This window comes from Vulpes lagopus, chromosome 8, assembly GCF_018345385.1.
Source record: "Vulpes lagopus strain Blue_001 chromosome 8, ASM1834538v1, whole genome shotgun sequence".
NCBI classification, from domain to species: Eukaryota; Metazoa; Chordata; class Mammalia; order Carnivora; family Canidae; genus Vulpes; species Vulpes lagopus.
The window spans coordinates 99910623-99936453 of NC_054831.1; the positions used below are offsets into that span (position 1 = coordinate 99910623).

The following is a 25831-nucleotide window of genomic DNA, read 5'->3' on the forward strand; positions in this document are numbered from 1 at the left end:
ACTACCATTAATAATGCTGTATTATATACTTGAAATTTACTAAAAGAGTAGATCTTCCCATCACACACACACACACACACACACACACACACACAAATAGTAACTGTGGGGTAATGGATATGTTAATTAGCTTGACTGTGGCAATCATTTCACAACTGTATACATATATCAAGACACCACAATGGACACCTTAAATATACACAAATCTTGTCAATTATATCTCATTAAAGCTTATTAAAAATATTCCAACCCTTGGATTAGAAACCTTCGTTGTACTCATTTATCCTGAGGAAATAGTCCAACACTTTCCAAGTATGAATGAACAAGTTTTTCATAAAAATGTGGCTGCACTAACATGGAAAAATTCACAATGTGGCATTATTCTAAAAGCAGTTTACAAAATACCATTTATGACATGATTCCACTCCTTCTAAACTTATTGGGCTTACATAGTGCATATTTACTCAAGAAAACATCTGAAAAATACAATGGAAGTCAATTATTACTGGGAATTTTGGGGTAGCTTTTTTGCCTTCTTTATTCTGAAGCTACTTGCCAAAGATTCTATGATGAGCATGTATTCATTACTTATTAAGGGGGAAAAAATGTTACCTTTAAAAGAAAGTAATCCATTTGGAGCTCAGCCAGTCTTGAGAAGATTTCTCCCCCCTAGTTCCTTTTGCCACACAGAAAAGTGTTCAGAACCAACCTGATTGGAGCCCCTGCTATATTTTTGTCTGATTTAAATCTGTATCTAGAAATATGAAGTACTTTCCCACATTTTACCCACACAAAACCCTATGAAGGCATTTGAACTAAGTCTGATCTCTTGCTTTTATAATTAAGCAGAGAGAAGGTCACAGGGATGAGCTGGATCTTTCCCTTCAGTGGAAAGGTAGTGGGTGGGGAGCCAGGCTCCTGTTTCCATAGACCCTCAGGAGCCATTTCTTAAGCACTTGTCCACAAAGTACCTCATGCTTACTAGGTCCAATTGTGCCTGATTTGTTGTTCTCAGGGATTGACACCATTTATAGCATACCACCCCAAATCAAACCGAAACCTTGCTTCTTAAGTGAATTTCCAAATACGATATATTTTTCTTTAAAAATAATTTCAGACTTACAAAACAGTTGCAGAAATAAAGACTGTGCAGGTACCTGCATGCCTATCGCAAATATCTTATTCACTTATTGCAAATACTTCACCCTATTTCCTTCATCATTTGCTATCTATATGTATCATTAAATACATTCATTTTCAGAATCATTAAAGGGTAGGTTGAATATTATCACGGCTCTTGACACTTCAATATTTCAGTGGATATTTCCTAAGAATGGGGATATTGTCTTCTATAACCACAGTACGGTCAACAACACAATAAATGTACACTGAAATAATAATGAGGGATCCCTGGGTGGTGCAGCGGTTTAGCGCCTGCCTTTGGCCCAGGGCGCGATCCTGGAGACCCGGGATCAAATCCCACGTCGGGGTCCCGGTGCATGGAGCCTGCTTCTCCCTCTGCCTGTGTCTCTGCCTCTCTCTCTCTCTCTCTCTCTCTCTGTGTGTGTGACTATCATAAATAAATAAAAATTTAAAAAAAAAAGAAATAATAATGATATAATCTACTGGCCATCTTCCATAGTTGTCAGTTGACCTTAATATCTGTTGTTTATAGCATTTTCCCCCCAAATTTCTGATACAGGCTTTACTTTAGATCAGGTATTGCATTTAGGTGTTATGACACATTAGTTCCCATTAGCCTGGGCCATTTCTAAAGACTTTTTTATTTGTTTATCTTTTATCACAGTTTTGAAGAAAAGAGCCCTCCCTTTTTTTAAATATTTTATTTATTTATTCATGAGAGAGAGAGAGAGAGAGGCAGAGGCACAGGCAGAGGGAGAAGCAGGATCCATGCAGGGAGCCCGATGTGGGACTCGATCCCAGGACTCCAGGATCATGCCCTGGGCCGAAGGCAGGTGTAAACCTCTGAGCCACCCAGACATCCCAAGAGCCCTCCCTTTTTAACAGAACTCTCAGGCTGCTCTGGCTGCCTTAACAAAGTGTCATAGCTAGGGTGCTGAAACAAGAAATTGATCTTCTCATGGTCCTGGATGCTGGAAGTTCAAGATCAAAGTGCCAGAATGGATGGGTTCTGGTCCTTACCCTGGCTAGCATGTGGCTCTCTTCTCACTGCGTCCTTACACGGCAGAGAGCAGGAGAGAGCAAGTTCTCTGCTGGCTTTTCGCTTAAGGGCATGAACATCAGACCAAGGCACTGCCCTCCTGGCCTCATCTAATTTGACTCATTTCCCAGAGGCCACGTCTTCAAACACCATCAACGCTGGGGCTTAGGGCTTCAACATACCAATTCTGAAGGGACGCAAACCTGAAGTCCCTAATAAAGAACATGCCTCATCTTGTAAAACAAAGGCATTTTTAGATAGATTGGAAATGAAATGGTCTAAACCTATGCAATAAAATTTTCTAAAGCCATTACACCAGAATAAAATCATAGCCCTTTCCCAAACGGAGTGCTCACTGAGCTGATACTTCATTGTGTTGAAACCCCAGTCGTTACCAGCTAGTCTCTGTATTGGGCTTTCTATTTATGTGGCACCCTCATTCAAGAATGTGCCCCCTTCTGCCAACACAGTATTAAAATAGAAAAAGATTACTCTCTACTGAAACACACTGTGTCTCAAGGATTTTTATGGAAGTCAGCCTATATCAGAACCATAATGTACTTCATTTTTAGACATCAAGTATTCAGAAAAAGTATTTCAGATCAGCACTTTGGCTAATAAGAACAAAGGCATTTTTTTTTCATGCAATTCCCCATCTTTCATTTATTTGTTTGTTTAGAGGGAGAAAAAGAGAGAGAGCACAGGGTTGGGGGTAACAGGGAAAGGCAGAGGGAGAGAGAAACCCAAGCAGACTCCATGCGGAGCATGGAGCCCTCACAGGGCTGGATCCCACGACCCTGGAATTAGACCTGAGCTGAAACCAAGAGTCTGTCGCTTACCCAACTACACCACCCTGGCATCGGATGATCTTTTTTAAGTTATTATAATACAGTATGTTTTTTCCATACTTTGTTGAAATATTGCATCTTTATTTCCTTTTACTATATGTGATGCAGTTATTAATATTGCATTAATTTGTATATTTCATATTAGTATAGTATTTGCTTTTCTTTACTGTTAATCTAAAATCCTTTACTTTTTAAATTTTAAGACAATTGGGATGCCCGGGTGGCTCAGTGGTTGAGCGTCTGCCTTTGGCTCAGGGCCTGATCCCAGGGTCCTGGGATCAAGTCCCACATCGGCCTCCCTGCAGGGAGCCTGCTTTTCCCTCTGCCTGTGTCTCTGCCTCTCTGTGTGTGTGTCTCATGAATAAATAAATAAAATCTTAAAAAAAAAATTTAAGACAATTTTTCAATTGTTCCAATAAGGTATCACCTGGTTCAAATGTACTTTCTATTATTTTTACTATTTTTTATTTTGAGAAAGAGAGTGTGTGCACACAAGCAGGAGGGGTGCGAGGGGGAAGGGTGGGACGAGGGGCAGAAGGAGAGGGAAAGAGAGACTCTTAAGCAGACTCCACACTCAGCATGGAGCCCACTGTAGGACTCAGTCTCACCACCCTGAGATCATGACCTCAGCCAAAATCAACATAATTTTAAGAAACTGAGCCACCTCTCCAAAATTACCCAGTTTTTGGACTATATTAGCTACATCTTACATTTCGTTGATTATTTAGCCTTTGAAGTAGGATATGTGTTACTGCGTATCTTTTTTTCCCCTTCATCTTTGCACTGATTTCTCAAAAAGCAGATTTCCTTGTTTTTTGTTTTTTTTTTTTTTGTGAAACAAAAGTTTTGGAATACAAATGACCCAATATGCCTAACATATATTCATTTTTAACTTCTTCTACATATTCAAGCAATTATTTGACCTGATTCGACATAATCTGGAAATAGAACTTCTGCTTCTTCTATTTGTTCCTAACTTCTGGCTCTGAATTTAAATCGAGGGTTTCCTGGACTTGTCAATGTTCCTTTCTCCTTTCCATGGAGTGTGTTAACCATTTCATCTATTTGGGGGCCTTTGATTCTGTTTTGAAACAACATGATCACGGTGCAGCTGTAAGTGCTTAGATCCTCTGAAATCAGGATTTCTAATTTCATGGTCTTGTATGAGCCAAAGGAAAATAAATGATTAAGGTTTACCTTTTTTTTCTCCCTTAATGATGACTTCTGTGAAAGAAGTAATGTCAGAGTCACACCTGCAACCTGTAATCCTTTTTTTTTTTTTTTAATTTTTTTTTTTTTTTTTATTTATGATAGTCACAGAGAGAGAGAGAGAGAGGCAGAGACACAGGCGGAGGGAGAAGCAGGCTCCATGCACTGGGAGCCTGATGTGGGATTCGATCCCGGGTCTCCAGGATCGCGCCCTGGGCCAAAGGCAGGCGCCAAACCACTGCGCCACCCAGGGATCCCAACCTGTAATCCTTTAATGCTAGTTCTTTTCTTACAGAATTTCTGGTGTTCTTGTGTTTTAGCCTAATTTATCTTCTCTTTTCCTTTTGGAGCTTCATAGTTAATTTCATAGCTGACTTCATATTGCTTGAATTTGTTAGATTTCCTCCCTCTCCCCTTCCTTCCTTCCTTCCTTCCTTCCTTCCTTCCTTCCTTCCTTCCTTTCTTCCTTCCTTCCTTCCTTCCTCTCTGTTCCTCTTCCTTCCTTCCTTCCCTCCTTCCCCCCCCCCCCAAAATGTCAGGCACACAGCCTGCCTGCATGGAGTATATAATGTAGTATAGAGAGCCTGGACTTTGGAGGCAGGATTCCAGTCCCAGCCTACTAATTCTGTGACCCATCAGAAAGTAACCCGTCATTAACATTTTTCATGATATCAGAGAGTCTGTGTAAGATTGGGCAGGATAATTTGTACCTTTTATTTCTGGCAGTACAGTTGGCTAGGTGACTCCAGGACACACAACACAACTACCTTGTGTAAAACGGGACAAGTAAACACCACTTTAAATGTATAACTGAGCTTGTGGGAAAGAGAAATCCCTAAAGTCGAAAACGAAGAAGGAATAAAGAGTAGGGTGGTAGACAGCATTGGCTGATCCGACGGCTTCCCTGAGGGAGTTTGCTGGCTTCTGAGGAGCTGGCAGTGGGAAGGTCATGTGGGGACAGGACTTAGAAGCCAGACAACTTCATAAAGTCATGTACTGGCTGGCTGTTCTTTGCCCCCGCAGATCCACTTTTCACACATCTCCACCCCGTATCACTGGGCTCCCTTCTCCTCTGGCTTCCAGCAGGCCTCAGCCAAAGAGGAAGAAGTTGGGAAGGAAGGAAAGAATGAGGTCAGGATATTTATTCTCCTGTTTCCCTCCCTATGCCATCCCTTTGAAGTGGCCGTGTCCCATCACTCCAGGCCCGGAGGCTTGCCCTATACAGCTCTCTCCCCTTGGCTCCCAGGAACCTCTCTCTCCTCTCATTCCTCAGCACCTGTGAGTGATCACAGCACAGGTGGTCAGTTTGCAGTTGCTGTGACTCCCATGTGCCCCCTATACCTTGGTAATCTATCCATGTGTGAAGAAATGCTCCTCAAACCTTTTCTAGCTAATTCTGATACAAACCAAGACTCTCAAAGAACGACTTTGAGAAAAGAGAAAAGTGAAAAGAGAATCCAGGGAAAATATACAACCAGCACAAAGAGAATACCTGCATGACTCAGCCTTGTAAGAAGTTGTAACCATGCTTTACATTGCCACTGTAGTCCAAAGGCAGCACATCTCCAGTATGTACAGAGAAAGTCCCGCCAAATGAGATCACAACCTTAAATGATAAAACACACCAGGAAAGAGTCTCGCAAAGGTGAGACCCGCAAAACAGACAGGATTTAACTCTCCAAGGGCCTTAGTTAGAAGCGTTCCCTGATAATGACTTAGAGGAAGTGTGTCTTCAATTATTAAAGACACTGATGAAGACTTGAAGACCTGAGACCAAAGAGAGGATGTAAAAAGGCCAAGCACACCTGGAGGAGAACTCGATGAAGTTCCAGAAAGGAAAAACGTATCATCATTAAAAATCAAACCAAATGGGCAGATCATACAAAAAAAGAGTAAAAAGGAAGGTGGATGGGGGGGAAATGCCAAGAATTCAACTGCGAAGGATTAAGATGCTGGAAATAGAAAAAGGGGGTTAAGACATGAAGACTAGAATGCAAAGGTCCAATATGTTGCTAACCAGAGTTTCTGAAAGAGAAAATAGAAAAAGGATCCAAGGGACACTGGGAGGGAGGGGGGATGAAGATCTTAAAAGCAACCAGGATAAATGAATGAACGAACGAAGGAATGCAACCACAAAGAAAAGTCATTACCTACAGAAGAACTGCAATTAAAGTGGAAGCAGTTTCCTCCACAATGAAAACTGAAGGCAGCTGGGCAATGCAATAAAATGTGTCGCAGGTAACAAGCACTCAGTAAATGGGCAAGAACCCTTGCTGCACCTCTCAGTTGACAGCTTCCTCTTCATATGCTACACAAACATATTTGTGTCTTTGCCACTCGATGCAATCCAGGGTTGGCATATTTCTTTTAATAGTAGTTTAGGGTTTTTTTTAAAGGTTTTATTTATTTACTTGAGAGAGAGACAGGGAGGGAGAGAGCACAAGCGGGGGGAGCAGCAGAGGGAGAGGGAGAAGCAGGAGAAGCAGACTTGCCACTGAGTGGGGAGCCCGATGCGGGGCTTGATCCCAGTCCCTGGGGATCATGACCTGAGCTGAAGGCAGACGGTCAACCAACTGAGCCACCTGGGCGCCGCAGTAGTAGCCTAGCTTTTATCTGGGTGAACCTGTTGGTCTTAAGGAAATCTGCTTTACCCTTCCAACAAGGAGCTGGAGGTAAAAATGCAGAAATATTTTAGTGCTTATTGAAAAATGCAGTGGAGGGCAGCCCCGGTGGCCCAGCAATTTAGCGCCACCTTCAGCCCAGGGTGTGATCCTGGAGACCCAGGATAGAGTCCCATGTCAAGCTCCCTGCCTGGAGCCTGCTTCTCCCTCTGCCTGTGTCTCCACCTCTCTCTCTCTGTCATGAATAAATAAAAGTACTTTTTAAAAAAAAGAAAAATAAAAATGCAATGAGGAAAAAAAAATTGTGCTAAAGCTTCAGAGGCTACAAACAGAAATGAAGGGGTGTCTAAAATTGGTAGGAACCAAAAATTAATTAATTAATTAATTAATTAATTAAAATTGGTAGGAACCAGTGCCAGAAGGAAAAGAAAATACCACCTGGGACTTCTTGGCTGGAAAATAGGTAAAGGGTATGGACGGACAGTTGGAATAAGCAAACAGGAGAGAAAACAGGCAACTCTTTTAAGAGGTGAGAAAAACCCCACATGTTAAAACAAAATATAGAGTTGTCCACACCATGAGCAAAATGTCAAAGTGTGATTACAGCTGGTGCTATTAGTTTTGTGGTAAACTTGGGATAGTTAGATGTTGCTAGTGGCATAGAAATGTATACTTACATAATTAATGTAAAAAAAATAAATTCAGTTCTGTAGTCACACTAGCCTGTTGTTTGGAGTGTGCAAAGCCACATGAAACTAGTGCCTCTCATACCGCCTAGCACAGCATCTGTCCATTATGCAGAGAGTTCGACTGAGCTGGAGGGTGGAGGACAGACGGACACAGGAGTGGAAGTTTTTTGAAGGCGAACAGCTTCCACCATGCATGGTTATTTCAGCTTGTTCTCCAGTTACTCAAATGTGTCCAGTTCAGCCGTCGACCCTTCCACTCACACGTTACCCAACCTCCTCTTAAACACTTAGCGTCTTCAGACATATTTTTTGAATCTAATGGGTGTGAAATGATATTTCCCACTGCTTGAAATTTGCATTTTCCTGATTACTAATTAGGTCAAGTATTTTTTCATGCATTTATTAGCCCTTCCTATTTCCTCTTCTGGGAGTTTCCTATTTGGTTTTCTTTCTCCACGTTACCCTGCTGAAGTTCTTTAAAACAGGAACATGAAAAAAAAAAAAAAAAAAAAAACAGGAACATGTTTATGAGATAGTGACAAGTTTAAAAAAAAAAAAGGGACGCGTTCTTATTCTTTGTTTTCTAAGTCTTCCTCTTGGCTCCATGTAGACGGAGTGATTATTTTTCTTTATCCCTGCTATTATTTTTATTTCACATTATTCCTTTTTGGTAGAACACTGTGTGCTTGACCTAAAAAAAAAAAAAAAATCTGTGTGTGTGTGTGTATGTGTGTGTGTGTGTAAAAGCAAGGCTAGAGTGGTGAGAGGAAAAAAACAGCATTTCAAGATTTGTATCTTTAATTAGACTACATGTTTAAATTGCAAAGGAAACTGCCTTTCATAATTCAAGTGGAAGGAAATGAATTCGCGTATATTGCTTGGAGATTTCACATACCCACGGTGTGGAAATGAACTTCAGCACACACTAGCCCCAGTAGTGAGCGTGGAAAAGAAGGGGCAGTCTTGAAAGAAGTGGAACAGCACTGCTCAAAAAAAAAAAAAAAAAACACACACACACACACAAGACGAAGAGAAACAGTAGTGTGAAAACTGAGCATTAATTCCTGCTCGACCTGAACCCTTGGGGAAACAGGGCTGTGGTCCCCAGGACGTTTCAGGGTCACACTGGTGCCCGGCGTGTAGAACCTTCCACACTAGTGAATGGTAGTCAAGTTCCCACGCAGACTTGTCCCCTATTGGTCCTTTCCCTCTCTCTTATTGTCAACCAATCCCTTTTCTATTATTCTTTCATTTCCTGCTGAGATCAACTCTTCCAGTTGCCCTGCCCAGGCCTGCTGCACCCTGTTTCCCACCCCTGGTCCAAGCGCTCTTTGCAGCAGGTCGGGAGAGAAACAGGGAGGATTTTTACCCTTAACAAAGAGGGTCGGAGCCGTCCTTCATTCTGCTCAGGGAGCCTGCAGGCCCTGGGTGGTGCTGCGGCCTCGCATCCTCCAGGCAATTCTGGTCTGGGTGTCTGTGACGGATCCCTGGCATTTTAGTAGCATGAGCTGGCAGGTGCCTTTGCACATTCTCTTTCCTGCTTGCTTCCCAATGAGCACCCCAGTAAGTGATTTGTTCAGAGTGGGGGGCAGAGAGAGAGCCTCAGAGTTTATCATGCCTGCCCTTGCCCTTGCCCTTGCCCGGAACAGTGCCACCTTCCGGGGGCCTCACCACGTGGGGCTCTTCCTGAACTCTTGTTCTAATTTGTAAAGTGGGGGTTGCCCCTTTGCCTTTGATTTGCAGGAAGACGGCAGTTCGTTCGCAGGGTGTTATGACATGAGCTATAGGACAGGAAGCGAAGGAAGGCCACGATGAAATTCATAATACAAGATGTTTTTAACATCAGGGTAAAACCCGGCCCAGTAGAACCAGGAGTGCCAAGGAAATAGGATTTGCAACTTGAGTGCGCTCCCTCCAGGAAGCCTCTCAGCAGAATGTGCCAAGCAAGGCTTGACTTCCCAGAGTGGAGACTTTGGGGGGGGGGGGCTTATTACTGCAGTCCCAGAACCTCCCATGGTCTTCCATCTGCTTGAGTTTGAGCTAAGGTGTGGGTTTGGATCTACTTCCTAAGATCTCCCCTAATGCATACCCTGAATGGGATCCAAAGACGTTTTTCTCTCCATGGCCCTGGAATGTACTGGGATGTTTCCTGAAGCTACTCTTTTGTGTAACAGGGTTAGATCTGCAGTTGTGTGTCATGATTTGGGGGCACTCGGTCAGGCCATCCGCTCTAAGTATCAGCCTTCCCACTGGTGTGCTCATATCATTACTCCTTTCCTTTAGAGGCTGGCTGCCTTTCCCGAAGGGTATGGCTGTAAATAAGCTACCCCATTGCTTCACAAAGCTTGGCTCCTGAATCAGTTGGGAACTTATTAAAAATCAAATAACCAGGCCCCAGACCAGACCCGCTGAACTGGAAACTCTAGGGACGGGGCCCTGCGTTCTGTGGCTTAACAAGCCTTCCGGGTGATTCTGATGCTCATTAAAGTTTGGGGGCTCCCTACAGAAGCCTGTGAGCTCCAAGGTGACCTGTTCCCAGTGACCTGATGGAAGATATTGCAACTTTGAATTTCATAGCCTCCGTTTCCCATTTCTGTTTTTGTGCATTGCTGTATACCTGATATGTGTTATTGTATCTGTGATTTATTGGCAAACACATATTGTGTATTAGGGGTTCGTGTTGAACATTGTTGATAGGGACACCTGATGGACAAGGTTTGCAGACTACTTGTAGAACATTTAAAAACACTGCTACTTTAAATCCAACTGAGCTATTAGCCACCAACAATGACCTACATTTGTGTTAATATATTTTTCTCCTCGGTTCTGAAATGCCTTGCACAAACTTTATAGGCCTCATTTCTCCCTTTGTGCAAAGAACCCTCACATTCCCAGGAAAGTGAGAAAAAGAGGCCTCTGTGTTGTATCCTGGACTCTTTTTGCCTGTCCTTGAACAAAAGAGAGAACAGTGGTGGCCCATGAACAGCATCAGTGGCACCTTCCCACATCCCCCTCAGCGCGTTCAGCAAATGTGCATGCAGGAAAGGGTACAAAGAGGTAGAGAGAGGACCCTGCGTCCAGTCCTTGCTATGCCCTCTTCCCACGCCCATTGCTCTGCTTAGATGGAAGAGCCCTTGGAGTCTGGGGGCAGGGGTGGGTACCCTGTTCTCGTTCCTCCCTCCCCCAGCCCAGCAAGCCTCCTGGGTTACACACTTAAGCCCCCTTGGTCTTATGCTTCCTCAGCTACTCAGCAAACACTGCTGTGCACTTCGGATAAATGGAAGAATGGAGGAACCGGGGGTAGGGCTAACTTTTAAGCCATAGTAATTTAGGAGCTCGACAAAGAAAAAAAAAAAGATTATTTCGTTCCCAGCATAATATGCACCTAAAAAGTATGCTTTCCAAAACTGCATGGCACGAATGAACAAATGTATAAATATAGTTGAGTTCGGGGCACTGAGTTCTAGTACTATTACATTACATAGCAGCTCAAAGCATAAATCCAGATTTGAGGCTTATCACTCTGCACTTACCCTTCATGTGACCTTGAGGCAGTTCCTAACCTCTCTTAAGCCTCATTTCCTTCACTCTATAAATTAAGGCTAAGGATACTAAGTCCTCCACAGACTCACTGTGATTTATTTTTTTTAAGATCTTATTTATTTATTCATGAGACACAGAGAGAGAGGCAGAGGCTCAGGCAGAGGGAGAAGCAGGCTCCCTGTGGGGAGCCCAAAGCAGGACTCGATCCCAGGACCCTGGGATCGCACCCTGAGCTGAAGGCAGATGCTCAACCACTGAGCCACCCAGGCGCCCCTCACCATGAGATTTAAATGAGATGTAAGCATGATATCCGGCACATGATAAACTCCCAGCTAAGATGAGCCATGTCATATGTTGCTAAAGCTGAATCAGATGCCAGAAAATAATAAAGCGGATCCCTACCAGGTCCTTGGCTGGTGAAGCTCACAAATCTTTTTTTTTTTTTCTTTTTCCTAGTTAAGGTCAATGATCTTACATAATCTATGCTATTTTGAAAATCAGGAGTAATACCTTTATCGGAGAGACTGACCCAAACCTTCGTTAATCACCATCTCCTCCTGCCCATGTGTCTGTCTGCCTGCCTGGAAGGGCTATTTTTGCTCTGGAGCCGTAACTACTGGCAGAGGTGCCAAGTCCTTTCATTCCATTTCACCTAATAGTACATTATACTTCATCATTAAGAGACAAGGGGAAAATTAGATGTAGATCTCCACGCGGGAGCCATTGAGTTGAAAACTTGATGGCAGTAAAATGATACTGCATCAAGGAAGGAATAAAAGACTGCAAGTTTTCTATCACTGTTTAGAAAAATTAATTTGTCTCAGAGGAGACTTTATAGCACACTGTTATCCAATAAAAACACCAGAGGATAATCACAGAAGTTTCCCCGAACTCTGTAAAAAAAAAAGGACTCCAGGAAAATTAATATCTTCCTCTTTTCCCCCCAGATTTGCCCTTCATGAATAATGGGAAATCAAGAAATATTATTTGAATGATTACGTAAGAAGAACGCCTATAACAAAGGTGTAAGGATGTCAAGGCATTAAGAGCAGAATGACACTTCTCTTGTTCGTTTGTGCTTGTTATGATCACCTAATCCCCATATTTGATAATAATCACATAATTCCCATATATGACTTGACTTGAATATTTTCAGTGCTGTATGAAGTAGGTATCTCTATCCTAATTCAGTAACTCAGGCAGCAAGAACTTGACAAGTGTGCCCAGGGTCACAGTTAGAAGTCATGAAATCGAGATAGAAACCTCAAATCCCTTATGGCCTCATGTTCAGGAGGATGGAAAGTGGCCTTTATGTTCATCTCTTTTCCTTCTTAGAGAAAATGTGAATTTCTGCAGTAAACCGGACCCCTTGCTCCTGTGCTCACATTCCCACTGCTTTCCTTCACTTTTCTGAACACTCTGGAGTTACCAGCCTTGCCCCTCCGAGACCCTAGATCCATCCCAGGGACTCAGATACAGGGTCAGCGTTGAATGTTCAGTTTGATGCTAGGGCTTTGGGACCCAGGAAAATGGATCAAACCTCCTGCTCCTGAGGATATCAGGCTGGAAGGATATAGAGCAAAATGGTAATAACGGTTACCTCTGGCATTGGTGTAAGCCATCTTTTCCTCTTTTTTCTTACCTGCAAAAAACGTCTACTCAGAAGTTAATACTTTTATAGAATAGCTTGAAGGGGAAAAGCAGGGGCTGCAAGAAAAGAAACCATTAGGGAACTAATCTCTAACAGTGAAATAGAGCTGACAAAGGCAGAACCAGCAGTGTAACCGTAGCCCTCTGACTCCTTACACCCTAGAGGCACCATTTGTTCAAGCCAATTTGGGGAAATCTTTTTATTTTTTTAAGATTTTATTTATTTATTCATGAGAGACACAAAGACAGAGAGGCAGAGGGAGAAGCAGGCTCCATGCAGGGAGCCTGACGTGGGACTCGATCCCAGGTCTCCAGGATCAGGCCCAGGGCTGAAGGTGGCACTAAACCACTGAGCCACCCGAGCTGCCCATGGGGAAATCTTTAATTGAGACCCTGCTATGTATCAGACAATCTGTTAAATGTTGAAAGTTATAGAGATAAATAAGACAAACTTTCTAGTGGAAAAATGATGAAATATGACATTGTTTTCCACATACACAGATACTTGTCTTTTCTGTCTGCATGAAGATTTTGCTTGTTTTTTGTTTTTGTTTTTTTTTTGCAGAAACTTCCTATTACATCAATCTAGAAATGCACATGGCCATATTGGCATGAAATGTCATCTTTTGAGAGCTATGCAAAAAAAGCACAAATTATCATTGCATGCCAACAGAAAGACAGAATAACCCCACAGAATCCTATTAGGTCTAATATTTAAAGAACCTCTAGGGCTGGGTAGGAGTCTGGAGCTGAAAAAGTAAACTGCAAAATGCCAAAAAAAAAAAAAAAAAAAAAAGAAAGAAAGAAAAGAAAAGAAAAGAAAAGAAAAGAAAAAAGAAAAAGAAGAAAGAAAGAAAGAAGAAAGAAAAGAAAGAAAAGAAAGAAAGAAAGAAAGAAAGAAAGAAAGAAAGAAAGAAAGAAAGAAATCCTCATGCTTTTCAAAATCCTTCATGTAGGGGCACCTGGGTGGCTCAGTGGTTGAGCATCTGCCTTCAGCTCAGGACATGATTCCTGAGTCTGGGAATCGAGTCCTACATCGGGCTCCCCATGGGAAGCCTGCTTCTCCCTCTGCCTATGCTTCTGCCTCTCTCTGTGTCTCTCATGAATAAATAAATAAAATTTTTTTAAAAATCCTCCATGTAAACAAAAGAATGAACCAGAGGGCCTAACCAAAGTTCTAGCACATAGCAGAAGCTCTGTGTCTCTGCTGTTGTTATGAATGTGGTAAACAGATGCCACAGATGCCATCTCTCTACCCTATTCCCGAACCCTCCCCAAAGAGCCTCCCTGGTTTAATCCTTTATTGAGGCTAAAACATAATAATAATTTCAGAAACCATATTTTGGACTCTCAGTGGTCGCCTGTCACCCTTCAGACCATCACCCGAACCAGCTTCTCACATGTAGGAGGAAGCCGTTGGCACTGTCAACAATGGATGTGACAGTTACTCTCTAACTCTACGACTGCTCCATCACCATTCGTTATTCAAGTATTGATCAACATTTCATGCTGTTACCGTTAAATGAGATGAGGATTTTATTTTTTTTGTAATTAAAAACTCTCTTTTGGATAAAGTGAATGAGTTAAATTTGCTCAGCCCAGTTATCTGAGGTTGTCTTAGAACCGTGTTATCGTTTCAGCCATATCGATGAAGCCTGTAGGTTTTTAGCTGCAGGGAAATATGACATCCCCTGAACTAATGACATGATTAAAAATGAAGGGCTAAATGCCATTTAGATAAACCAACAGTTCAATATACCGAGCCCTAAAATTCCAGGGGATAAAAGCGGGAATTAACTGCAAGCTGCAACTAATGACCTTGACTTTGAATATAATGAAAAGTAATGAGCTGAATTCTTTCCAGTGTAACACATGATAATTGAATGATAATTGACCTTCTGCGATCATCTATCAGGTGAAAACAGTAAGCATTAGAGGATAAAAATCTTGATTTCCGATGCAAAACATATTTTCCAATTATAATGTGAAAACGTACATATACTCATTTAATTTAAATGTGTGTGTGTGCGTGTATATATATATGTATATATGTATATATATATATATTTAAAATTAACCTGATCCTGGCTATTGTCAAGGGTTAGAGCTTTTTGGAAGCATGTCACCCTCTGCTGATCGTCATCCCAGCAGAGATTCAAGAATCCAGGCCTCAGACTCTATCAGCCTCAGGCCTCTCTCTGCTCACCTGTAAGAATCACAAGACCTGGGAGACCAGGACCTAAAGAGCTGTTTGCAGACCCCAGATGACTCCCAACCAAGGACCAGAAAGAGAGAAACATTGAGAGAATCAGAGAGGAAAAATAGACATTCCCAGAGATTCTCAAGTGAAAAAGGATAAAGGGTGGGGAAGCAGGCCAAGACAGAAATAAGAAAGATATTTCATTTTGGAGAGTGAAGAAATACCGCTTTGTAAGTGTTAGCTTTCCCCTGATGGATAAACATGAGTCTCAAGTATCAAGCAAAGGAAGTCATAATGGGCAGCCCTTTAACTCCTTCGACCTCTAATGCCCCACGAAAGGCCCAGAAAGTCCCTTCAGAATCACCGCAGAAGTCCCCACCTCTTCCCAACCCTTCCTTCCCAGTAATGCCTTAAATGCTAACATTTAAAATAAATAAAAGATGATTTATAATTCAATAGTAACATTTTGAGTCTTCATTACAAGTATCATAATGTCAGGAAACTGATGGCTATTGACCTTTTTTTTATGTGTTTAAATATAGTTTTTAATCTTTAAATGGGAAAAAATAAATAAATATAAATAAGGTGCTCGGTAATGCTACTTATCCACTCTCCCTTCTGGCTCTTGGGAAAAGGTCAAAGGTCCTGCCAGAGGGCAAACTGAAAGCCACGGGGAGATGAAGACCAGAGCAGGGCCCTAAGTCATAGAAGGTGCTGGCCCCTCTGGACCGCAAGGCCTGGCGTACAGGTACCCAAAGAAACTACCCACAGGTAATGACTTCACTTTGCTGCTGAAAGTCAAGTTTCCTTTCTGACTGATCCTGAACAGCTGTGGGACAGAGTTTGATCCCAACTCGTGTTGAGTGATGAGGAAGCCCCGGAGCCCTGTGTGTGCAGTGACACACTGGCTCGTGGGGGGAGTCCCAGCACTTACTTCCTCAAAGACTCCTGGCGGAACCAAACTTGCTCTATGACTATGAAGATCACCAAAGAGACTGCCACCGAAAATACAAGTTTCATGAGAACTCACCGAAGAAAGTTTATGAGAAAAATGCAGACAATAGGGAGAGTCAACTGTTGCATATATAGAAAAAAATGCCTTGCTTCTGATCTTCTGATTTACTAGGATCCTTTAAAAAAAAAAAAAAAGAGGGGGGAAACCCGGGTGGCTCAGTGGTTGACCATCTGCCTTTGGCCCAGGTTGTGATCCCGGGGCCCCTGGATCGAGTCCTGCATCGGGCTCCTGCAGGGATCCTGCTTCTCCCTCTTCCTGTGTCTCTGCCTCTCTCTCTGTGTCTCTCATGAATAAATAAATCAAATCTTTTAAAAATAAATAAATAAAAAAGATTTGATTTATTTATTTGAGAGAGAGAAAGAGCATGAGCGGGGAGAGGGATGCAGAGGAGAGAGAGAGAGGCAAGTAGAATCTCCAACGCCGAGGCCCAATCCCAGGACCCCGAGGTCACGACCTGAGCCCAAGTCAGATGCCTAACAGACGGAGCCACCGGGGTGCCCCTCATTGGGCTCCTCTTTTTATTGCAGTGCTTATTTTGGTATAAAAGAGTGTAGCCATTTAGTAGATACCCAGCCCCTATTGTGTGTTTATGAACTTGGCTAGCTCCTGTAATTATGCTTAAGGATTTGAAACCTAAAATAACTGCACCACACGCACATGCACGCACACACACAAAGGCACACTCCCGCACATGCAATCTGTGCCTTCCCTGTCCTCTAACTATCCATTGATCACTCACACTATGCAGTCACCTTGAGTCGTCCCCTTCACGGAAGGCAGGACTCTGAATCTGTCACCACGTTTGACCCAGAACAAGGTTGGTTGTAAGTGGAATCCAGCTGAAAGGAAACCACTGGGGGGCAGGGGAGTGGGGGGACTCAGAGAGGAGCTGGAGCCCAAGCCAGTGAATGTGCATCCTCCCCAGCTGTTTGCTCTGAAAACTAAAGCAAAGGAGATCATCCCCCTTCCCTCCAGGCCGTTTGGCTTCCTGAGTCTTTCCTTGCCATTTCCCCTCGTAGCCAGCAACAGGATTGAGTCTGAAGAGAGAACCTGGGATATCGCTGCTGCAAGCACAAGCTCTGGTTTCCATCTCCCGGAGCTGATGAACCCCAAGTGTTCATCTGTCATCACCCCAGTGTGTGAAATGCTGAGGGGTTATCAACGGGGTCACCTTTTCTTCTGCAGCCCAATGGCATATTTGTTTAAGCAAAGCCCATATTTGGGAACTGTAAGCAAATCAAGTGTGTTACAGAGTCACAGATAATTTTTAAGACCAATGACTGACTACACTCAAGCATAAAGCTAAGTAAACACAACTCCGATGGGTTAGGATGGATTGCAGCCAACTTCTAACAAGCCTTCACAGCTCTTTCTTGTTTTCTCACACATGGTCGCATTTGCTCCTTGCAGGCCCCTTGGGGTACTCAATCAACGAATAGCTGTCACCCCTATTTCACAGCTGGGGAAACTGAGTCTCAGACAAGTTAACATGGTTTTCCTAGGATCACAGTTCTAAGCAGCAACGTCTATATTTAGAGCTGAGTTTTCTGACTCCAGACCCACTCTGCTCTTTTTATGTCTCGCTGCCCTCAGCTGAATCTACAAACCGTGACATTAGGGACAGACTTTCAAGACCACAGACATTTTGCTGGTTTGTCAAAAACTGGTAGCAGCTGCTTGGACACCAAAATCCAGCAAACTCGACCACAGAGCAGACAGGTGCAAGGCCAGAACAGTTCCTAACTAAAATCCTTAGTGTGTCCACCCCGGAACTTGACCTTACTAGTCATAAATCTTCTTGGTTGATGTGTTCAGTTGACGCCATGTAATTACTTGGAGAACCATAAATCCTGGGACAGCAAGTAAATACCCACCACCTAGATGCTACAATTAACATTCTACTATACTTGCTTTGCCGCATATCAAACTGTCCATCCATCTATCCAATCAGCAATCCATATTATTTTTCTGAGGTTGCAGATATCAGTAAAGTTTATCCCTAAATAGTTTGGCTTGCATATCATTAATTAGAATTCAGTATTTGCCAATGGTTCTTTTTTTTTTTTTAAGTAAACTTTGCATATAATCCAAAATACAAATCTTAAGTGTACTATCCAAGAAGTTTTGCCAAATGTATACACCCACACCCATGTAACTCAAACCTCTACCTAGATACGAAATATTACCCTCACCCCAGGAAGTTCCTTCTCCTCGTGCCCCTTCCCAAAAGCCCTCCTCACCATTATGTTAATCTTTATCATGGATGATTAGGTTTATCTCTTCGAGAACTTCATATAAAGGGGGTCATATAATATTTACTCTTTTGTGTAGGGTGTTTCTCAAGATCATGTGTTGGAGATTCATTCATGCTGTTTTGTGTATCAAGGCTTTACTCCTTTTAAATGTTGAGCATTACTCTACTATAAGAATATACTAGTTTGCTTCACTTTCCTTTTGACAGACACCTGGGCTACTTGCAGTTTTCAGGTATTCTACGTGAAACTACTGTGAACAATCGTATAGAGATCTTCCTGTGAATATGTTTTCATTGCTCTTGTTAAACACCTAGAAATGAAACTGCCAGGTCCTTAAGTAGGTATGTGTTTAGTCTCATAAGAACCTTCCCAAACCCTTTTCAAAGCAGTTGGACTGTTTTACTTGCCATCAACAATGTCTGAGAGTCTCTGTTGCTCCACATCATCAGCAATATTTGGCATTTTCAGTCTTCTTCATTTTAGCCATTCTAGTGGGTGTTTATCATCATACTTTTTGAATTACCAAACAAGAATATCCACAGCATCTATCCACACTTGCATTATTAAGGGGCATCTTCGGCTATTTTTAATTAATTAATTAATTAATTAATTTCAGCCTTTTGTCTATGAATATTTATATTGATATCCTCCTATCACTCTACCCATTCAGGCTTCTTAAGCCCTGTGGATTAAGACACTAAATCTTGATTCTCATCCTTCGGGAGTTGATTGAAAGACTCAGTATTTGATAGTTATTTAAATGATTTTGGCTTCAAAAAAAATGATTTTGGCTTCAACCTAAGCTCCAAGTCATCAAGCATCGTTGAAGTTCATCTTTGGGATGTTTTTCCATTAATCCTAAGACTTTCAAATGCATCAAAATGATCAGGTTAGCTCTTGACTTCTGCTCAATTGAAAAATAAGTAAATAAGCACAACCTACTCACTAACCTGTAAAATATCTTTGAGTTAAATGGGCACCACCACAGGGGTGACTCTCTCAGACCAAAACTTATTATTAGTAAGTCTGAATCCATTTAGAGCAAGCTTAAGTAATACATGGTAAAGTTATACCCAAGGTAAATGGCTTCCAGTTGTTGGAGGAAGTCATGGGCCTAATTCTTTCTTAATGCAAATTCTTCCTCAGGACTTCTAAATGATCCTTAGAAAATTTCAAGTTTTTATATTGCTGGTTTCTTGGCTTTTGCTGCATTCTCCTTGCTCTCACTTTATTGCTTGTTCATTATGAAAATAACCTATGTGATCTTAATGCTGGTCAAAAATGTATGTCAGTCCACTGCGTATAACATTAGATGTCATTATAACTCATCTGATATTCTTTTAATGAACTTTCAGTGGTCTGTAGCAGTAATGCTGCTTAGAGCTCCGAAGTGGGAGAAACAAATTGTACAAGTCCTGAAGCTAACATAACTTAGTCAAGGCAGCTCATGGAACACTACCATATATGATATATTAACTTTTCTACTGCTCTGAACTAGTCCCTTTCTTTCTTTGCACTTCTGTTTTCCAAGATATTAAAGGACACTCTGTGAGTATATGTAGGAAGTTTTGAGCTGGAAAATTTTATAATGCAACCTTAGTATCGATTAATTTTTGTTAGGCAGATGATATTTCTGGTGGCACCGATTCCGTTCCTTCCCGTAACATCTAGAAAAGGGCAAAATGCTCCCACAGTTTTGAGAATGCCCCTGGTCACAGAGGCATTGGGGAGATGGCACCTGAGGGCATGTTATGAATTAGGCATTTTAATCTCTGTCCTGACTTGCCTTTTTCAGGGGCCCTAAATACACTGCTTTATCACTCACTGTCTAGCTGTAAGATAATAAAATATGCTGGTTCTTATGATATGTTAATAAGGTAATCATTTGTTTAAATTACATAAAATGTCACCTATATGTGAGTTTGCATATTTTTGGAACTACTAGGCACATATGATATGCTTCTGAAAATAACAAAACTCCATGGCTTGAAATGATATGACAGTGACTAATTGTCCCAAACATCAAATGTGCAATACGTACCCCAGGTTTATCATAGGTCCCTTTTTTTTGTTTTTAATGTGCATATGTGCCACCAGAGCCAATGTTATACACAGGTGAAAAGAGGCAGCTATTTTGGGATGATATAGCAGCGCAGAAGAGACCTGCCTGCTTTACGATATTTTTCCTCTAGCCTGCCTTAGGGATAAGACACTATCTTCAATTTTTTCTGTCAAAACCAATGTATCGGCAGGTAATATACCAGAGTCACCTTTTATTATATGAACCATTAATGTCCACTATTCCTCCAGAGTCTAGCAGAACCAGGGATGGAGCACACAGTTAGAGACATTTTGAAAGGCTGAAGAGGATATGAAGTAATGAGACACTGAGTCTGCGTGGTGGAGGGGTTGGAGAGGAACCCCAGGAGGGGGGAGGGCAGCTTGAGGGTGAAGGCACCTGTGGGAGGAAGCTCTGAGAAAAACTCTGGGATTTTTGCAAAAGATAACCCTTGTTTCCAATGTTGGCCTGGGGCTGGACCCAGGAGACAAAAGTGAGAAACTGGTGTTGTCTTTTATTTCCCAGAGAAAGCCAAATTTTGCATGTAAGCTCTTTTGAGGCACTTTGTTCTGACAGGAAAGACAATAACTTTGCAGGCATCGATAGTACTGAGTCAAAAAAAAAAAAAATCGTGCATTTTCCCATGTTACATAAGCCAGATAGTTAAACTCTGGTTCATCTACTAAAGAAGTATGGAAAATGAAAATTGATTATCATTGTGAAGTGCTGCATAAATACAAATTCTTTTTACTGTGAGTCCAGAACTTAAATAAAAATCAAGTCATCATTCTTCTCTGATAATTGCCCCTAACATTTTGCCAGCGACCACTTTATACAGGAATCAAATCCAAATGCTGCATTATTTAATCAGATTTCATTGCATTCTAAATGAACGAGGATAGAAGTGAAGATAACACAGCAGGACACGTGACAGGGCTCACTTATAGGCTACTTCCATTTCTAATGCATCTCTGAATTTTATCCCTTTTATTTTGTTTGCCTTGTTCAACACATGCTATTTTAATGGCATATAAAGAGTTGTAAGGACAACTAGTCCCTTAATTAAAAAAAAAGTGATCACTCGGTGTTTTACCATGTTCCTCTTTATACATTTTTCAAAAGATTTTATTTATTTATTTGAGAGAGACAGAGAGAGCACAAGGGGGGAGGGGGGAGAGGGAGAAGCAAACTCCCCACTGAGCAAGGAGCCCGACATGGGACCCTGAGATCATGACCTGGGCTGAAGGCAGATGAATCACCAAGGCACCCCTCATTTATATATTTTATCATGCTCAATAGAGAAAGGCTCAAGGACTTTAAATTTTAGAGCATAAGTTCAGCAATTGTCTAGCTTTAGATTGTTAAGCATAATTATTAGAGTTGTGTTACTCTTCTTTTTCATAAAATTTTTATGTTTCCATGAAAATCAGTTGGCCTTTTATAAATTAACCATAGCAAACAATAAAGGAATATCCTTCGGACTGAGACAAAAGACCATGATCAAAATAATTGAGATCTTGGCTCTCTAATCATATTATTCTAGGGCCTTAATATTAAAAAGCTCTCATAATTGGTAATTGAAAAGCTCTTCGTTAGTTTCTCTAAAAATAAGAGTTTTTCATCTCTTCTTGCAGACTAGGAGAGTCTTATGATTTAAATATATTTTGAAAATTTGTTTCAATGGTTAAATGGAAGATGTCTGATACACTCAGTTCCTTAAAACATTTATGATTTTAAGCTCCCAGCAGAAATCTGCTGCTGAAGAGGGAAAAAAAAATTAAGAGCTGTTAGTCAGAAAGACGCTTATGTAAGAACTATGACATTGGTCATTGCTATGAAAGCAGGAAGTCCTATATTTTAGAGTCAAGGCTTAAAGGAATCTTTATCAAGCATTTTCCCCCCTTGGAGCTGAGATAAATGGCTGAGGAGGGAAATCTTGAGAAATGCTCACGGCTTTTCTCCTTCGTTCTGTTACAGCCCGGAAGATGGTGAGATCCATCCAGAAATCTGTCGGCTTTATATCCAGCTGCAGTGCTGCTTAGAAATGTACACAACAGAAATGCTCAAATCCATATGTCTGCTGGGGTCTCTTCAGTTTCACCGAAAAGGTATCTGCCTTTAGTGTACCATCATAGACACCGAGGGATGTTAAACAAAGGCTTACCTTTTCCGTTGGCCTATAAGCACCCCATGTGCACACAATTAGGATGGATGTAAATGTTCAGGAAACATTTGATGCAAATTAACAAAAGAAGTCTACACCAGTACCGAGCGCCTAAGAACACTGATCATCTTGAACAGAAACTGTGGTAGAAACTGTTCTCAAATGTATTATTTTCCCACTTGTGAACATGACTTTGGTTACAATCAGCAGGGAGAGCAAAAATATACAACAATCTTACTAGGGGTAAATGCCATCCAAGACTGCTGCTATTTCCCTAAATGAATTTGGCTGCAAGAAGACAAATTACATATTATGTCTCAAAGATTTAAAAATAGGGGGAACTCAACCAACAATAGGGAGGCATATGAGTAACAGGAAAAACTCATTCCTTGACTTAAACCATAAAGAAATACATTGGCTAAAATGGCTGAAATGTCCAGAGGTGGCGGTGACGGTTGTGTGGTTTGATGAGACTTTTGAATCGCATTCTGAATGTTAGCCCACCTTCTCCTGGGTGTTTGCCTTTACCCTCACACTGCTTTCCCCCACGTTAGCAAACTGATCCCAACAGTTCCAGTCATCACATCTGCATACTAAAAGATCCATAAAGAGAATTTCTCCCCACTAGAGACTAGAGAATGTCCTGAGCTTCATTCTGATTGGACCAGGTTGGATCATGGGTCTATACTCGAACCAATCACTCTAGCCAAATCAATTATATTGATTGATTTAGCTAATCAAGGCCCATTCCTGGAGCTAGAAGAGGAGTCCACTCTACCCAACCAGTGCCTGTTACATGATGGGACAGATGGCATGGAACAGATGCTGGGGAGGAAACCAGACATTTCTGTTAGTGGAGGATTCAAGCTATATTTTCTTTACTCATTCATTACACAATAATTTATTGGAGATCTGAATGCAAACACTTGATGCGTGAGCTCAAAAGACTAGGATGATGTGTAAAAAGTAATCCTTGCCTGTGATTTTAAGTCCAGAAACAGTAACCCCTCGAATATTCAGGGAAAATCTTATAGAAAGGGTGGGGCTTGAGCTAGGTTGTGAAGATAAAGTTCAAGCAGGGAAGGAACAGCAGGACCTTGCAAGGGAAGAAGCAGTCCAAGTACAGATTTGAAATCACATGGGCATGGAATCGGGGGGATCTAAGCAGCATGACAAAGCACTTGTAAAAATCGAATCTTGTGTACACACGGGTATATGTCCAAGGCAGAACTAAAAATAGGATTATGCTACACTGCTCCAGAGAGAGAACATTTTCTTGAAACGTTGAGTATTTTTTTTCCTTCTCCTTCTAAAGGCAGACCTCTCAACAGCTTCCTTCTTTACTTCTGCTATTAATACAAATGAACATGTTTGGAGAGATTAGCTCCTAGACACTCCTGATGCCTGACCAGAAAATTGAATACTCAACGTACACCGATGCCATTCAAGCAAAGTGTCCCTGGCCCGATGTCTTCACTTATCCTGTCTGCTCAGTCTCTCTCTCTCTCTCTCTCTCTCATACACACACACACACACACACACACACACACGTGCGTTCTCACATAAACTCACATACAGAGTTATTCTCACTCTTTTTTAATCATGATTGAACAGAACAAAATAGTTTTTTCCTGCAGTCTGTCTTGGCTGCTCTTAGAATATTTCATCTCATGGCCCTGTTGCCACTGAAATCTCCCAGGTTGATGGCACGTCCTTAACACCCAGGGTCCTCCACCTCCACTCTCGCTCTAACTCCTCTGTGTTTCGCCTGGTCTCCTGCCATCCACTCCTACTCTGTCTTTGCACAATTGGCTTTTGCAAGAAAGACTCTTCTCCGCTAGCTTGCCGTTGAGAAGTAAGCGGTAGAGACGGTAGAGACGTCTGGGTGGCTCACTCGGTTGAGCTTCCCACTCTTGATTTCAGCTCAGGTCGTGACCTCTGGGTCATGAGCTCAGGGTGGTGGGATCAAGCCCCTCAAGGAGCTCCACTCAGCACGGAGCCTGCTTGTCCCCCCTCCACCTCCATCTGTCCCCCACCCCGACTCATGCACTCTCTCTAAAATAAATAAATAAATCCCCCCCTCAAAAAAAGTAAAAAGGATTCTGTCATCCAGATTTTTTCCTTATTGTATTTGGTCTTGAGCACACAAGTAAAAACCACATCACCTCGTAACTGATCAGCTCATCTGGTCTTCACTGGCTCCTGTCTTCATTGTTAGTCTCTGATCCGCTTCCTCCTTTACCTCTTCTTTTAAAAGTAATACCCCTCTGCTCTCTGCTCTAGCACCTTGTCTTCTACGTACAACGCTGGAAAGAATCTGCCTGGTAATATCTTTGATTTCTCCCACATGTAGGATTAAGACTCCCCTTGGACATCTATTTTATTCTTCTAAAATCAGTATTACTTAAAGTGCAAATTCTTAGAAAATCTGCTTCAGGATTATCCAGGATGCTGAATAAACATGCAGGCTCATGGACTGTGCCCAGGACCCACTGAATCAGAATTTCTGGGGGCACTCCGGGTGATTCTGAAACACAGTGAAGATTGAGGGCTGTTGCTCTACCCTTAGAAACTAAAGGAAATCACCCCACTATAGGAATACAAATTAGAACTTTCAACTCCTCTCCTTGCCATTCTCTAGTCACCTAAGTATATGTTTTCCACTTTGTTCTCTGCTTTCCTCCTTATCACCCAAGGTCACTGATGAAAAGCAAATGCAAAAGTAGTAAGTATCTCTGAGGACCAAGAGCTGTGTGTGACCACTCACGCTTTCTCCGCCAGCCCTTGATATGACCGTTGAAATCAAGCTGTGGTTCTCAAAGTGTAGCCTCTGGACAGGCAGTACCAGCACCCCTTGTTAGAAATGCAAATTCTTGGGCCCCACCCCTAGACCTACTGAATCAGAAACTCCTCTCAATTTACTTTTTTGCTGCTTGACAAAAATTCAAAGAACAATTCATGGAGACATTTCTTCAACTGAATATATTTGTAACCTTCTCTAATCACCATTTATCATCAGCAAACCATACTCTACTCTTTTCAAACGTGTATATACCATCTACCCTGACAAGCCTCCTCCTGTGCTTCCAGAAAACCCGTCTAAGAGCTGAGTGTTTTATGAATTGTTACCTCTGAGTACCCATAGAGGTAAGGCAATGAGGACATTTTTTTTTATTAGAGAGACAGCTTTTTTTTTTAAGATTTTATTTATTTATTCATGAGAGACACAGAGAGAGAGAGAGAGAGAGAGAGAGAGAGGCAGAGACATATGCAGAGGGAGAAGCAGGCCCATGCAGGGAGCCCGACATGGGACTCGATCTTGGGTCCCCAAGATCACGCCCTGGGCCGAAGGCAGGTGCTCAGCCGCTGAGCCACCTGGGCTGCCCTAAAGAGACA

General features: G+C 42.0%; 1 protein-coding gene across 3 annotated transcripts in view; it reads left to right on the forward strand.

Moving 5' to 3' along the window:
* LOC121497330 (regulator of G protein signaling 7 binding protein) overlaps positions 1-25831 on the forward strand; it is a 98734-nt gene that overhangs the window by 38756 nt on the left and 34147 nt on the right. For all 3 annotated transcript variants that reach the window (XM_041766833.1, XM_041766831.1, XM_041766832.1), the window contains exon 3: positions 22249-22379. In XM_041766833.1, the coding sequence (XP_041622767.1) occupies positions 22249-22379 (131 nt within the window). The remainder of the gene's footprint in view (positions 1-22248; positions 22380-25831) is intronic.